The 15,321-nt window shown below is 41.8% G+C and overlaps 1 protein-coding gene across 2 annotated transcripts in view; it reads right to left on the bottom strand.

Moving 5' to 3' along the window:
• Window positions 1-267: 267 nt before the first annotated feature.
• LOC114874015 (neuroligin-4, X-linked) overlaps window positions 268-15,321 on the bottom strand; it is a 194,660-nt gene continuing 179,606 nt past the window's right edge. For both annotated transcript variants that reach the window (XM_029182891.2, XM_029182892.2), the window contains 7 exons: window positions 13,350-13,582; window positions 10,852-11,064; window positions 10,631-10,769; window positions 4,805-4,956; window positions 4,603-4,715; window positions 2,879-3,009; window positions 268-2,518 (listed from right to left, as the gene is read on the bottom strand). In XM_029182891.2, the coding sequence (XP_029038724.1) occupies window positions 1,943-2,518; window positions 2,879-3,009; window positions 4,603-4,715; window positions 4,805-4,956; window positions 10,631-10,769; window positions 10,852-11,064; window positions 13,350-13,582 (1,557 nt within the window). In that variant the 3' untranslated portion in view covers window positions 268-1,942. The remainder of the gene's footprint in view (window positions 2,519-2,878; window positions 3,010-4,602; window positions 4,716-4,804; window positions 4,957-10,630; window positions 10,770-10,851; window positions 11,065-13,349; window positions 13,583-15,321) is intronic.

The following is a 15,321-nucleotide window of genomic DNA, read 5'->3' as shown; positions in this document are numbered from 1 at the left end:
CTGCCGAATGGTCGATTACCGACTGTCGAAATTCAGTCGATAAGTCGGTAATTTATTGAGTAGTTTCCGCCGCTCTTGTATAGATGGCGCTGTGGTCGAAATGTAAAATACTTAATTCCAGGCGGTCTTTTCAAAATATAAGTTTGTCAAATAATTATTCTAATAATTTTATAAAGTCGATAAATGGAAATACTTGAAAATTTGTAAATTAAAAAGGATGTAAGATTTTTCTTTAAGATCAGGCATCTGAAACACCGTGGTTGATAGTAATTGTTTACATGGTTTATTGTAATGTCAATTATATACAAATTTAAAATTACGTCCAGTGCTTCTACGCTGTCACACCATCACGTTACTCGACAAGTGCAGTTACAATCGGATTTTCCATTCTCCCCTGCTTCTCCTTTCAATACCAGCGACTCGACGAACCACTAAGTTTAAATTATTCATTATTTACAGTCTAAACTCATTCTTCAGTCAAGAGTTCATCGCTTTCTCTCTCTCGATCGTTTCACCCTTAGAAAAAAAACAAACCTTTTCTAAAAACGACTCATTCGTTTCCTCTTCATCCACTCTTTTGAACCACAACCTATACACATAATCGGTTAATCGATTCTCGCCGTCGAAGTAGTCACGCTGCTTCGTATTGATTTACATAGTCAGCTAAAAGTGTCCGTTCCATTCGTTTGGCAGTATATGTTGTTTATTTTGTAATGATAAATCGCAAACTGACCTCGCTGTTTTATTCTATTTTTCACCTTTTTTTCACCCGGGGTAAAGAAAAAGTACCCGGTGTCACTCGATTGGAAATCTCATTCATTTCTTCGTTCGTGTGTGTGTGTTTTTTTTATTTATTTATTGAGCATTTTCTCTGAAAGAACGGTTAACGATTGAACAAATATACAGGAATAGACTTGTTGAAAATAGAACACTTTCGTAAATCACTTGAAGTGGATCTAATTTCTTCAAGAATCAAGGGTCGTTGAAGACCCTTAGGTAACTTTATTCTAAGAACGCAATGATGTTTTTATATTTAACACGTTGAATGATCAATCCCTTTGCCTCAAACATTCAACACGTTTATACCCAACGTGTTAAATAGACTTTTGTAATTAACTTAAACACGAGAAAGGGGAGAAAACTTCATTGGACCACGAGGGTACCACGAAGGGTGCAGTCTCGAGTATTTGACTTCCGCTCTTTTGAAAAAACGACACTATTGGCAAATCGATTAGGCGATCGTTGGAAAATATATTCTGCGTTATCTTGAGAAGGTTCTACTTAAATGTTGCTACAACACGTCGAAGATTACGCGATTTGTCGGCAGTTGGTCGCATGTGCTTTTTCCTATACTGTATATTTATCGCGATGAGTAGAAAACGATAAGGTCTGACAAATTAGGCGGCACTTTCACTTCTCGTAAGTGAATCTCGTCGGTTCACCAAGGGATTTCTATCGGTTTAATTCCAGGGATACATTCTTGATGACTTTCAAGGATTTTCTCGATAATCGTCGAGAATCGTCAAGAATACGATCGAATATTCTCCTTGTCGTGAATGAACACATTGGCTTCGTGTCTCGTTGACAGCACACTCGTAAATAATTATATTAAATACAACATCAATTTCAACGACGATTCTATAGAAAGAAAAATAAATTAGCCTCGATACCCCGGACTTTAAATTCCTCCCGAATAAATTTCATTCGTCCAATGATCCCGCTGGAAAATAAGTATTTAGATCTTTAATTATTCACCTGATACCACAGCTGCCAAGAAGTTCACGACAAAGGTTCGTCATTCAGCTACTGAAAGTCACGGTCGATCTGGTGTACACGATCAAAACGGTGCACTTAAAGATTCACGCAGTATTCTGATCAGTCTTACACTAAAATTATCGACAGTCCACGATGATGGGGCACCAACTACGAGGTACTCGTAGAGTCAGACCCTCAGTTCGTCCATCACCTGCTGCTGATGATTATGGCCCTTCTTCAGGGTCCCTGTGCCAGTCATCGCCAGGCTCTCCTGCTGAAGCTGATTCGGGCTGATGATCAGGTTCTGTCCAGGCTTTCCAGGCTTCGTGTTCTTCGGCGGTGGTGGTGGCATCGGCACGTGACAGCTGTTGTTCTGCAGATCGGCGAATTCTGGCGGGGGGATGTGTTGGATGTGATGTCTCTCGGCAGTTTTTGTGTCCAGGTCGCCGCAAATGTTGTTGGGCATCTGTCCGTTCTCCTGTCGCTTCTTCGAGCAATTGTGCTGGTTGCTCTTGTCACGCTGATAATAAACACCGGCGAAAATCAACACGTTCAGGATCAGAAGGCTGCAGCCAATCGCGATCGTCACGCTGAGCGCCGTCGAGTAAGCTGCGAAGCCGTCCTCCGGTTGGGCAGTGGAGTCCTCGAAGGCCAGCTCGCTTGGTATCGCAGTCGTCACGTTCTGAGGCCGTTCCGTCAGCGTCACTTCCGCCGTGGTCATCCTAGTTGTCGTTGGTATCCTCTGGATGAACCGGGGTGGTACCTGAAACAACGATGCTTAATTAGTACGAAAGTAATTACCTTGACACTTGGGTGTAGGAGGCTCACGTTACAGCCGAGTTATGGCAGGTGGACAACTGAAGGTTAATATTAGCATAGTGGAGGTAATATTTACTGAAGGTTTCCGGGTATGAACCGCGTCTTTGTGGAACTTAGTTCCGACGTTTTGTCAGCATCGCAGCTACCTTCATTAAAGCACTGAAGACACACTGACGAAACTAACTGCTTTCAACTTCAAAAGCACGTCTCCGGAAATCTTCAGCGAAGTGATGTTAACAACAATGTGCAACTAGGAACTAATTTCCACGTTGTTGCAAACGAAACAATACATTGTCTGATCTACCTGTTCAGTGTCGAGAAGATGATGGGATCTGGGAACATCGTCCGAGCCAGGTTTGTGTAGATCGGGCACAAGATTCAGCCAAAACGAGAGTCTGTGCGCCCTATAGTGGTTCTTCAGCTTCGACTTGAGCTCTGTAAGCACGAATGGAAGAGTCTCAATTGGATTTCAAGGAAAGAAGCGGAAGCAGAGAAGTGGGAAAGGAGAGGAAACGTCTCTTTTCTTCGAGGGAACCGTGCCAGCAAACCGTACCGGGTCAACCTGGTCGCACGGTAACCTGGAAAAGCCGCTTTGCCAAGCGGAGCCCTTTCATATTAACAGACGGGGTAATTAATTATTGTCGCGTGGTAATCTCGTACAGAAGGCAGCTTCGTTAGCCAGTGCGCCTCAAAGTTCGAAACTGTCGACTCTGTACGCGAGGGAAGCAGACAAGCTTAGAGAAGGCACACTGGTTACCCTCCTTCCCTATCCGGCTGGCTTTGCGTCGACTTTTCTACTTGCGGTCACACCGTGGCATAGTTTGAGCCGCACTGAGCTCGAGCATCGGCCAACTTCCATGCAACCGACGCTATTTCTCTCGGCTTGCTGATTCTCCTGCCAGACTTTCCGTTCTCTCTTCTTCCCGCTAAGCGACACACGCGATTTCCACGCAGATGGCAAACGAGCAAGGTAAGGCAAGGGTAAACGAAAAATCTTGCCACCAATATATAGTTTATGCACATTCCAAGCTACGTACCATTCGATTTTAAAGGGCAATATCCTGCGAAACCTCTCTAACGATCGTTCAACAGGACTTCCATAGCGGAAATGGAGGTCTGGATAAGAGAGGAAGGGTTTAGATTGGCGAAAGGTTACGAGAAATCTAGCGGGAACACAGGTGACGCTGGATCGTTGCCTTTTCATTTCAAAGTTATGGATACAATTTGAAGAGGAGCGTGAAACTCAGTCAGAGCACGAAAGTGAACTTCCTGGGTACTCGACGCTTGTTACTGACGAACTGCCATTCTCGTTCCTCTCGTCGAGAACGAGAATTATGCAAATAAATCATCGTTGATCCTCTTAGTTACACATATACCAAGTGCGTGCCCGTATACCTGAGACTACCTTCATTATACACACTTTAGACGGTAATCGGATTAAATCATAATTCCCGCTTCCGGTTCAAACCCTCGCAAGATCCTCGAGCGAGCTAAACGGAAGCTACCCGGGAAATCGCTTTTTTCTTTATTTCCTTCGTACGTTGAAGCAAATTTTTCTCTACTTTATCCACCTGATCAATTTTCATGTCGTAATAGTTCTTACCGTGATCCTGACACGACAGAATATATAAATGCATTATGTCTTCTGAAAGATTACGACGTTTACAGTTTCCACTTTGAACCGATATATCGTACACTTCTGAAATGGAGGAAGTTGGAAACTGTGGAGACCGGAAGGGCAGCATGGGAATCGAAATTTAAAGTACCACGAGTTATAGAAGCTTGAGTTCGCGCAAAGTGAATGCGGCAACGTGTTTGGTGCATAAATTATGAATATAACCACTTATCAAGCTTTGCCTTTCTCAGGTAAAACTCGATATCTTTAGTTAAAGAGCTTTTAAAGACTTACGACGCTAAGTTCGAAGTTTACAGCACAAGTTTATTAGCTCGGATCAGATACCATCGAAAGATTTGAAAAAAGAAAATTATTATTGCTCGTTATTTTAAAGTTCTTTCTTAAGTACTCACCTATACTTAGGTACTTCTTGTGCACCGCTTCGTAAGCGACCCAATCGATGTTCTTGAACTTCGTTCTCTCGGGTCTGAGCGGTCCGATATCCGGTGTACCCTCGTTTGGATTCCTGTCGAGACACCGCGGACGATCGTTAATTTCTTATCGAAGCAGCCACCTCCCAATTTCGAGCGGTAAAATTCCTGTTCGACCACTCACCCGGTGCGTGCGAAGTTGGTTAAATAGAGAATCACGCTCTCGGACAGCGCTATCTCTGCCCTCGTGTAATTTTTCGGCCAATGGGACAAACCGCCTACCAAGGGTGCTCCAAAAAAATATGGTAGATCCTCGCCATGGATGCAGCCCGGTCTCTGTAAAATAAAATCTTTTAGAAGAAGTAAAAAGAGAGGAGATTTCTGAAGGGGTAGAAACAACCTCTTAAAAGATGAGAATCGAATCTTCACGGACGAAAGGTACAATGTTACCTGGCGGCAAGCAAATAGTCTAGCGGGTCAGGTGAGCCGAAGAATAAATTTAATCTGGTAAAGCTTGGGTCGAGGTAAACAATGCCGATTCGTAATTAAAACGGACGAAGAAATACAGAGTGGCGAGCGTGGATGAAAGCTCCAAGGTAAATAGAAGAACTGGCCTGTTTCGCGAAATATAATTAAGCAACCGGCCCGTGAAAGCCGGCGAAGAAAGGGTACGTAAGATTATTTAATAACGCGAAACCTTTCCGCGGTAGAATCAACCATCTGAAGAGGAAGAAACAACTCTTTACGGCCGGAGAAATTGTTTGGCTGCTTGCAAATGGTGCTAGGAATTTTAAAATATCTTATGTTTTCCAAACGTAATTCTTCGTATCTTTGAAAGGATAGAATATTATTCAGCTGACGGATGATTCATCCAACCTATCAGTCAGGATTCTAAAATAATCCTCGAGGAAGTAGTGGAAAAGTAAAAGAACAGTGGTATGTCACCGAGATGCGGAACAAGATTCGATCTGTCCTAGCGGATTGCCAGGTTCGCGAAGATCGTGTGTACACCTGCTTCGAAACTGCTCGCTGATCGATCTTAAGCCGCGTCAGGGGAGGAAAGTTGGACGAACAGCTCGCGAAAGTTGAACAGAGTTGCCTCTAACAGATGCTACTCCGCAAGAGACATCTGTAATGGCGAGGATGCTTCGATCATCGTGGATATCGACGTTTCCGTACGACATCCATATCGATACTTATGAAAATAATAATTTAAAACTGCGATTTTCACAGTGAAAATATACACGCATAGTCAGACATACCTTGAGCTACTCAGAATTTCCTTTCCAATATGCTATTATACAAATTACTCCGGTAATCTTAATGTTATCCAAGTTTTCCTCTCTTCCTTCATTTTTTCTCGGAATTAAGTTCATTAAATTTTAGAACGAAGAGGTATTATATAATTTCATATTCTCTTTGCTCGAGAGAAATAATATCCCAGAAAGATGCAGAAAAATTGAGATCTCTTCCAGAGAAACTTCAACGTCCAAGTAATTGATCTCGATAATGAGGTCTCAAACAATCAACCGTTCCTAAATGATAGAAATTTTTCGGCAAGGGACAAAAGAGCAGAAGAAAAAGGAAAATGGTAAAAAAAATCATGGAAGTCGATCGTGTTACAAGAACGAGGTAACATCAAAGGCGAGCAGGAGCCTGTTTAAATTTAAATTTAGATCATCGATTGAACGCCGCCTCCAGCGTTCGAGCAATAACCATAGAGAAGAGCATTAACACCCTCATATAAAAGGAGATAATCTACGCTGAAAGAGTTTATCTCAACTGCGTTAATCAACATCTTTGAATTTTACAACTTTACAGCTTTCAGGATTTCATGGCTCAATCTACCATAGCTAGTATTTCAAATTAAATAAGAAGGCGATACTTTATTTTTATTGGGAATGTAAACCGTGTCGCCGAGTTTCTTTTTAGCAGTGCAAATAAAATCCTTGATTCACGGTGTTGAGATGGTGTCCAGTTGCATTAAAAGGATTACTTTCAGGTGGTCGTGTACCGCGACCTCGTTAAAAGGACTTGTTAATTTTTTACCTGATTACGTTATGCTTCGCGTTGTACCCCTGGTCGTTACGATAATTAAGTTTATTGTCCTCGTTATCGTTACTTTCAGCGGCTTTCGCGAAACGCATCCCCCCCAGTTGGAAAACCTTTTTCCACAAGCTTTCTTGGATGTTTTTAATCGTTCATTTTCGTGAAACCTGGTTTCTACGTTACGTTCTTTTTTTACTTCTTCTATTTTTAACGTTCTTAGAGACGAAAGTTTCGCTTTGAAAGGCGATCAAACTCCGCAGCTGCATCGGGCCCTTTTAAGTTTTCGAACTTTTATACCGAGGCTACACGCGATGTAAAAGATTTGCTTTACCTTATCCAAAGTTAATTTCAGTTAAAAGGAAAAAAGACTAAATAAAAATTCTGCGTTAAAAAATTGATGCTTCTCGTTTTGGAAATTCATTTGTTTTTTAAAACGTTCTGAAAAGATCCATTAAAATTAAAAGTAGTTTGACATATCATAGAATATTCCTGGTTCCATGCATTTATAGTACCCCAATCGTGTTTAATATTCAATGCTTTAAAAACGTTTTTATTACGTGTTAATTACATCGAGTAATAAAGAAAGAAAAAGGGAATCGTTGATTTCATAATCGTCCTACTGTTTTTCGTTACAGTTCAATTTCGTAATAATTATCGAAACACTGAATTGTTAATATTTACCTGAAACGTATTTAATCCTGCTTATCGGTTTCAAAATTGATCAGCATATCGTTACTAAATAATCTGTGAAACAAGCGCGGCGTCCGGTCACTTTTTTTTGCAATTTTAATCGGCCACGATAACACGTGAAATCGCGAATTATAGATGCAAATTGTTAGTCGCTCTGCAAATGGCAATATTCATAAGAAGGATTTTCGAGATTAATAATTATACGCCTCGGAAATTCATTAACGCGTTATCAATTAATAACGAACTTCGAACGTGTAAGTGTTAAAAACGATCGTCCACGATTGTTTCCTCTGTTATCCGTACCACTATTTTCAACTTTCCGCTACCATCGAGTCCTTTAATCTCTAGAAATAATTCTTTAAAGCACACTTGCCAGAGAAATCAAACAGCAGAAGATTTCTCGATAGCAAAACGCTCGCAACGAGAAAGGCCGGTAACTTCTCGAAAAGTTTAAATTCATCTCCACCCTTCCTCGTCCTCGATCGTCGTGATTTTCCTTCCCTTCCTATCCCTCCGACCCCTGTTTCCTGTTTTCCTTTTAAACTCTTTAATCTTGAAAAATAATCCTCACCGTGGAGGAACTAAAACGATAAAAATCTTTCTGGTAACAAAACGTTTTCAAACCGGGAAATCTTGAAACTTCCAACAAGTCAAAGTCTGATTTTCTTTCTTCCAAGTAGGATCTTAACTTCTTGTTTCTTTCTTTTTCAATATTTATTTTTGTAATGGAACATTTAAGATAATCCTTTCAAAGGGTTGAAAAATAACGAGCTCTATTTTTTTAGAAACAATTATTTTCACATGCGTGTATCGATTTTTCCCCGCTTTTCATCCCTTTCGTTTTTTTACACGTTTCTCTGTTAAACGTAATCGTTAACACTCGGATTTACGTCGCACACACGCGAACCTCAGAATTTTTCAACGCGTTTCCCTTCAATTACCGAGCCCCTTTAAGCTGTTTGTGTACAGGCGCAATCGGCGAACGGAAATTTAATCTAAATTCCGTTTTCCAGCCTGTCTTTACACAGCCTCCGCTTTGACCGCCTCTTTAGCGATTCAACCCTCGCGACTAAACGGAAAATTTTCCCACCGCGAAAATGCGCGACAATGTTATCAAAAGCCTTACACTTTCGTTGCTAAATTTTTCTAACACCTAAAATCCTGAAATTCCTCGGTGAAAATTAATTATTTAAACATGGCATCTCTTACGTTCCTGTGCGGTAATTGTCACGGTGGTATGCGGTCGCACGCGTTTCCCAGGAAAATCGTAACCGCGTTATCGACGTTGATAAACCAACATCCGCGGTGAACCGAGACTTGAACCGGAAACGCGGAGTTCTAACGTGACACACAACCGATCATGTTACACGTTGCCGTTTCACCCCTACCCCCTCCCATACTGCTAGTAATTTTACAATTTCCTCTAGCATATCCGTTTCCTGCGCGAGAAGCGACGCGAGCAAGATTTACCGGGTAATGTACACCGCGTGTACGAGGGGTAGCAATAATCGTTCTCGGAAATTCATCCCCCAGTTGGGAACTGTTCCTCTTTCGCCGGTGGGGGGTGTAAGTTTCAGACGTCAGATACGTAAGGGGTGTGTCAACGACGTCAGAGTTTCAGAACAGGTTGAATTATTAGATAGGAAACTTTCTTGGAATTGTTGGAGAGAGAGGAGAAGTCAGGGAAGTTTTCAGTTTTATAAGAATATTTTTGTTACAAAGATATTCAGTTAGGAAATCGGTTGAATTAAAGCGGTTCTTCTTCTCGTTGTTGATGCCAGATATATCTAAAGTTTACACGGAGGAAAAAATTAGCTCGGGGATGTCGAATGTTCACCGTACACCCCCATGCGCCACTTTATTCGTGGAAACGAGGTAATTAGACGGAAAATAACCAAGGTATCCAGGGTTTCTGGGCGAAAAATTTGCTCTGCGGTCACAGTTTCGTCGAGAACATACGCCCGGCGGCATATTGGATGCGTAAGTGGCGCAGCCACCCTTTCAGAAAATTGCCACGAATCCTTGAACGACTTAACCCCCGTCGACGTTACCTTTCCTCAGCTATTGCTGGTCTCATTTTTGAAATGGCTTCGAGCTGTCGGCCACAAAATTACCTGCCTCAGGAGGCAAACAAATTGTGTCGCTCTTAATAATCAACCCTGCATCCAGCACTAAGGAGGATTCACCCCTCTGATAAGGATAGTTTAAAAAAAAAAAGGAACAAACGGTTTCTCGTCTTACTTTAATCTTATAAAAGCCATGGGATGAAGAGGGGAAAAATGTGTAAAATTAATGAATTTCATTTTTAGAAAAAATAGGAGCTAACTTCAAAATATTAATTTTGTTGCTCTTTTGTCCATGCAGATTGTAGTTGGTTGAATGGAACCAAAAGCGGTGACCTTTATTCAAAATTTGTAAAGAAAATATATTTAGCTCTGCAATGAATTAAAAGTAATAATTTTAGTTAACAATAAAGAACGTCATGGAGGTAAAATTTTGCATGAAAGTTTTTTGAAAACTTCGCTACCACGATTTTTAATACAAAAACCCGTCGACGTTTTTGAGAGGAAAAAGGGCAGCGAAATATACATATTTGGCTTTAGTTAAAAAATATCGTTCATTTTTTTGCTCTAAAATGTCTGCTGCAACCAACAGATTTATTAAGTAAAAAAAAACCTGCTTATTTAAACTTTATCCTGTAAGTTACATTACTTCAAGTACGAAAACCCCTTCGTGGAAATATGAGAGTTAAATTATTAGATGAAATTCCCGCTGAATATATCAAAATGTAAAATAATGTAAATCTTTGCTTGTGCAATATTCAAATTAATACACAAATTAAACACATTATTTCTGTATCAAAACGTAACGATATTTCGCCAACAAATGCGTTCACCACCATCGTTTCCAATGTTCAACGAAGCAAAAGGGAAAAAAAGAAAAATTTCAAAGGATCGAACTGCCATCAATATACGACAATTTTTCCTTAATTTCATGGTTCACGTTCCAACAATGGAGAACGTCTTTCGCCAAGGTAGGAAACGTCAGGGTGGAAACGGATGTACGGGGTGAAGAATGGGATTTAAATTTGAATGAACGAGGGTGCGCGGTGAATGTACGATGAAACAGCGTAATGTATCATCGTTAGCAATAAAATATGCGAAATGTGGGTTAATGACACCGTCTCTGATTACATTGCGAATTATTTTCACCTACTTTCCCCAGCAATATTGCTCTACCTTCCAATTAATTTTTTTATCTTTAAACTTACCTGAGGATAATCGCCGAACTTGGTTTGATAATCGAACACATACAGGTAAGAGTTTCGATGTGATTGACTGTGTAGATCCGCTGTTCTCGTAGCCGGTGCCACGGTGTTTGCATCCCCTAAAGCTTCGAGGGTTTCATCCCTGGAAATAGAAGAGAAATATTCAAGGCAAATGATCTTGAAATTATTTCGAACCGGTGGTATACCGAATGAGCGACGCTCACTTTATGTTAACCGGATGTTGCACGGGCCGTTCCCAGTCCGTGTATTCGTTAATTATCGTCGCCAGAATTTCCGCCTGATGATACGTGTAGGTGTTTCGCACGAATTCCCTCAGAATCTTTGTCCTTCTGTCGGCTTCGATCCCATATTGCGCATCGTCTGCCGTCAAAGAGAAATACGCCTCTGATCGAACCACACCTATCATCAGATCATACCTGAAAAACAAACAAGACTGTTTGTCAAAATTAAAGATTTAATTTTATGTAACAAGGAATTGGGACACGTATTTCCATGGTCGGCGTTGATGAAATGAATCTTGTTTGAGATTTAATATCTTAACAGAAACAAGGTACACACGGTGCTCATCAAAGTGTATTGTATCCCCTTTGCTGGGCTTGATCCTCTTCTTCATTAACTTCGCAACATAATTACACGCAGGTTGCGGGATGTACAGCTTTCTATTTCCCCGCAATTCTTCAGGAAATATTCACCGTAGACAGTCTATTCGCGACAAATTAACATCCTGCATTCATCGGTTCCTGGGGAATTGAGATTCGCGAGGCATTCAAGAACGTTTGCGCAAAGAACGCTCGTCGTTCCGACGATTTCCATTCCCTTTAAACATCGTCGTTACGCGTCTGGTTCGCGTTAAACCCCAACGGAGCATTCATTTATCGCGGAAGGCAGGGCCAAAGGGGCTGCAAAGTGCAGCGAAGAACGGGATCCGTGGAAACAGAAGGGAATGAATCAAAGGACGAGAGAGAATCGAAAAGAAACGCGATGACAAAGGAACAAAGGGTTACCATAACAAAGGATCAGCCAAAGAGGAGAAGAGAAATAACCATGGGACAGAGAAACGACAGAAGATGGTCGTTGATGAAAACTTGATGATGTTGAGATTTTCTAACCGTTGTTTTCGTTCGATGGATCGTTCTACAAATTCTACCTCGGACGATGCTTAATTTCAATAATTTACACGTTTCGATGCTACTCGGAAAAGTAGATACATTAACGCTTTCCAGTTCTTTTCACCAGTCTGCCGACACTTTACGCGATTCGTAGGGGGTGCCATTTTGCAAACTTGAAAGGCTTCTTTAATTCCATTTTGTTAAGTGCTTTCGTACACTGTGTATCCTAACGCTTTCAATGGAGATGAAACAAGGGTTGGTCAGCCGCGTTTTTGAATTAAAAGCGTACGTCTTGTTGCTGTGAAAATGAAAAATTTAACTCGCTGTTCGACCTCTTTAAGGGTGAAAATGTAAGGGTGTAGAAAATTTTCAGAGAGAATCATCGAACGGAGAAGTACGTTATTTATAAAATAATACAGTTTTATAAATAACAAATCTTTGTTGTTTTCACGAGCGGTGAAATAATTGGAAACCAGCAGACAGACTCTTTTCTCTCACGAGAACCGCGCTAGATAGTCGCGAAATTAAATCTCGAACGGTGTTTAACTTTCTATGTTCATCACAAGCTACGTTTACCTTTTTGCGAGCTAGTTCCCGCTAGTGAAAACATTTTCTTTAGCGGTACGCTGCTCGGTAAATACTCGAGTTCACGTGGAATTCCTAAGCATGAATGCGATTGTTGAATTACCTTGGCAAGCAAAAAAATAGTGGCACAATTCAATTGTAATCGTTGGGGGAAATGATAAAACGCGTTCGCGAGGAATCTATAGGAAAAATGAAGAGTGAAAAACGAGACCAAGGGGTGAGCACAAAGAGTTCAGAGATAAAGAAAGAAAAAAGAGGAGCAGACCAAAGGACAATGTATTCGAAGGGGTGGAATAGCGGCGAGAGGGGGATGAACAGGTTGCAAAGTAGAAAATGGAGAAGTCGAGGGTGAAACGAAGAAATCCATAGAGTGACGCTCGCGAAAAACGTTCTATTTATCACAGTCGTGAAAGAACAGCCCCTCTGGAATCCTCCCTTAACCAAAGTCCGGTAATGAGTTTCCACGGCGCGTAAACCGATACCCTTGCTCTGTCAAACCTTTCGCAACTTCTTTAAGTTGAAAATCGCTGAGCACAGTTTCGAAAAGCTTTGGCTCATCGAAATTTTAAATCACTGCTGAAATTTCGCGAGTTGTACGAGCGTATTTAACTTGAGAATTTCTTTTCGACGAAGAGCTTCCATTCAGGCGTTTATCGCGTTCCGCGGTGCGATTGACGGTGAGACCGGGTGGCAAAGGTAATTTTCTAACATCGATGTCCCAGAAGAAAATTCAGAACAACTGGAAACGGTACTAAACGATATAAATTTCTTTTACACGACCGTATAAAGTATGCAGTTGGTCGTCGATGCATTGAAGTTAAGAAAAGAAAAGCTAGGGATGTGAAGAGAATGTTCTCTGCGAATCTCGAAGTGTGTAGAGTTGAAAAATCGATAAGTTGGCAGCGAAAGAAGGGTGGTTCTCGGCTGTTTCTCCGACGAAACGGAACGAACCGGTGATCGAGAGAAAATACGAGGGTGGAAACGGTGAAAAGAGGGTGCGGAAATACCTCGAGAGCTTGGCCACGACGTCCTTCCGTAGCAGAATGTTGTTCAATGTATTGATCGTGTCGACCTGCAGGGTGAAGTCCTGATCCTCTGGATCTCCAGGATCAATCACTACCCCATCGATGCTGGGACCGAAGGCAGGAGCGAATTCCAACCCTTTGACGGGGACTGACACCAGGGCGTTCAGTGGCACCTCCCTTAGACACATGAGCAGGGCTTGAGGATTACCCGAGGCCTGAAAATCAGATTACTTATGTATTCAGGATTATCGATGCAGCATCCTTTTCACGGTTTCGGTTACAGAAAAAAAGCAAATAAAACCAGGGCTCCAAATTTTCACGGCTGTAAAAACCGAAAGTTCCGCAAATTCCCAACTATAACCCACTGTTCAAAAATCACCTCACAAAAATACCTCACCAAAAAAAAGAACGAACAACGCACCAGCAATTCAAACAAAAAAAAGGAGCTTCAACAAAAGTCTAATTTAACGGTTTAGTTGCTGGAGAGCCTGTGCAAGGGCTGCAGGCGAGAGAATACCAATCGGGAAGCGCGAAACGAGGCCGCTTCAACCTCTCCAAAAAAAAAAGTGAAAAAAATGTTCCCCATCGAAATTGTCAAGCCTCACCCTTCCTCCTCCTCTGTACCAACAGTGTTCAATCGAAAATTGGAAACTCTTCTGCGGAATCGGTGTTTCCGGCTAGCGTGCTCGACCATATTAAGCCGCCGATTAAATTCGTTAAGCGAACGAATCGCTCGCGTGGCCGATTGCATCCCTCACACGCACGCGCCACCGTTGCAATCGCAGCGAGGGTAACGTCGCGTCGTGCCGTGAACTGCTGTGCCGTTTTCCCGGACGAATTTCCTCGACGCGACAGCTCGGCCCGACATTCGATTGCGGCGATCCGCCTCGAGCAGGATTTCCAAAGGCGATTACAGGGCGGACGCTAAAGCAATTCATTTGCGTGCAGCCGAATTAAAGTGAATCGTCGCGTTCGAACGACGCGATTGCGTCACGCTAACTACCATTTAACCTGATTCCCTAACGCGTCCCCGAGAACGCCTCAGTTACGACAGATTTTTCGGTTCACTTCCCATCGGTCGATCGAGCTTCGTTGCTACGATAAGATTATTTAGCGTTTCATTGCTCGAGAATCGTTCGATTTCACTAAAGGCTGTACTAGTATGTATAAAACCACCCACGCATCGATTTCACAATGAAACATCGACGATCTATCCAGAATGCCAAGCCTTTTCTAACTTCGTTGACCAGCTGCCGTCGAAATCCCGGCGACGAAATTAATTTCGTCATTTTTCCCTGCGACAAATTCAATCAATTCGATCCGAGCCACCGGTATCGACTGGCATAACATAATCCCGTACCCGTTTTCCATTTCGTCCATTGTGAATTCATTTTTTTTCTCTGTGTATTTCTCCTCTACTCGACCCGAAACAAGAGACGAGGTTGGCCAGAGTTGGAGGAGTGGCCTGGGAAACAATCCACGGTGCCGCTTATCCCGATTTCGCGTTTAATCGTTATTTTCAATCGGCTGAAAATCGAGAGGCTGTTTAGGCTCGCCTATCTAGAACGGTGTTTCCTGGATAACAGCGAAGTGGTTGCAAGTATCCGTGCCACGCTGCTATTGCCTCTCGATATCGTTCGATAAAATCGCGATTCTTTCCAGTTACATACACACGTATCGATATGTTACACTGAGAGTCGAATTTCAGCTGCGAAATTGCTGAACAAACCTGAGAATAGGAAGCGGATAGAAATTGTTCACGAGAATTTTTCATCTCTATCGATGGAGCAGACATCCTTCTCGTAGACGTAGAATTTTAATTAGACATCGTGCAATAAGCTGAATAAATTCTATGTGAAATGATTTTTGAGATAACAGAAATTAAATTAAACATTTACCGAGAGAAAATTAAATTCTCTTATCTTTCTTTAAAACAAATCATTAAAATAACAGT

Source organism: Osmia bicornis, chromosome 7, assembly GCF_907164935.1.
Source record: "Osmia bicornis bicornis chromosome 7, iOsmBic2.1, whole genome shotgun sequence".
Classification (NCBI taxonomy): Eukaryota; Metazoa; Arthropoda; class Insecta; order Hymenoptera; family Megachilidae; genus Osmia; species Osmia bicornis.
The sequence above is the reverse complement of the archived record's forward strand: the minus strand, read 5'-3'. Positions and strand labels throughout refer to the sequence as shown.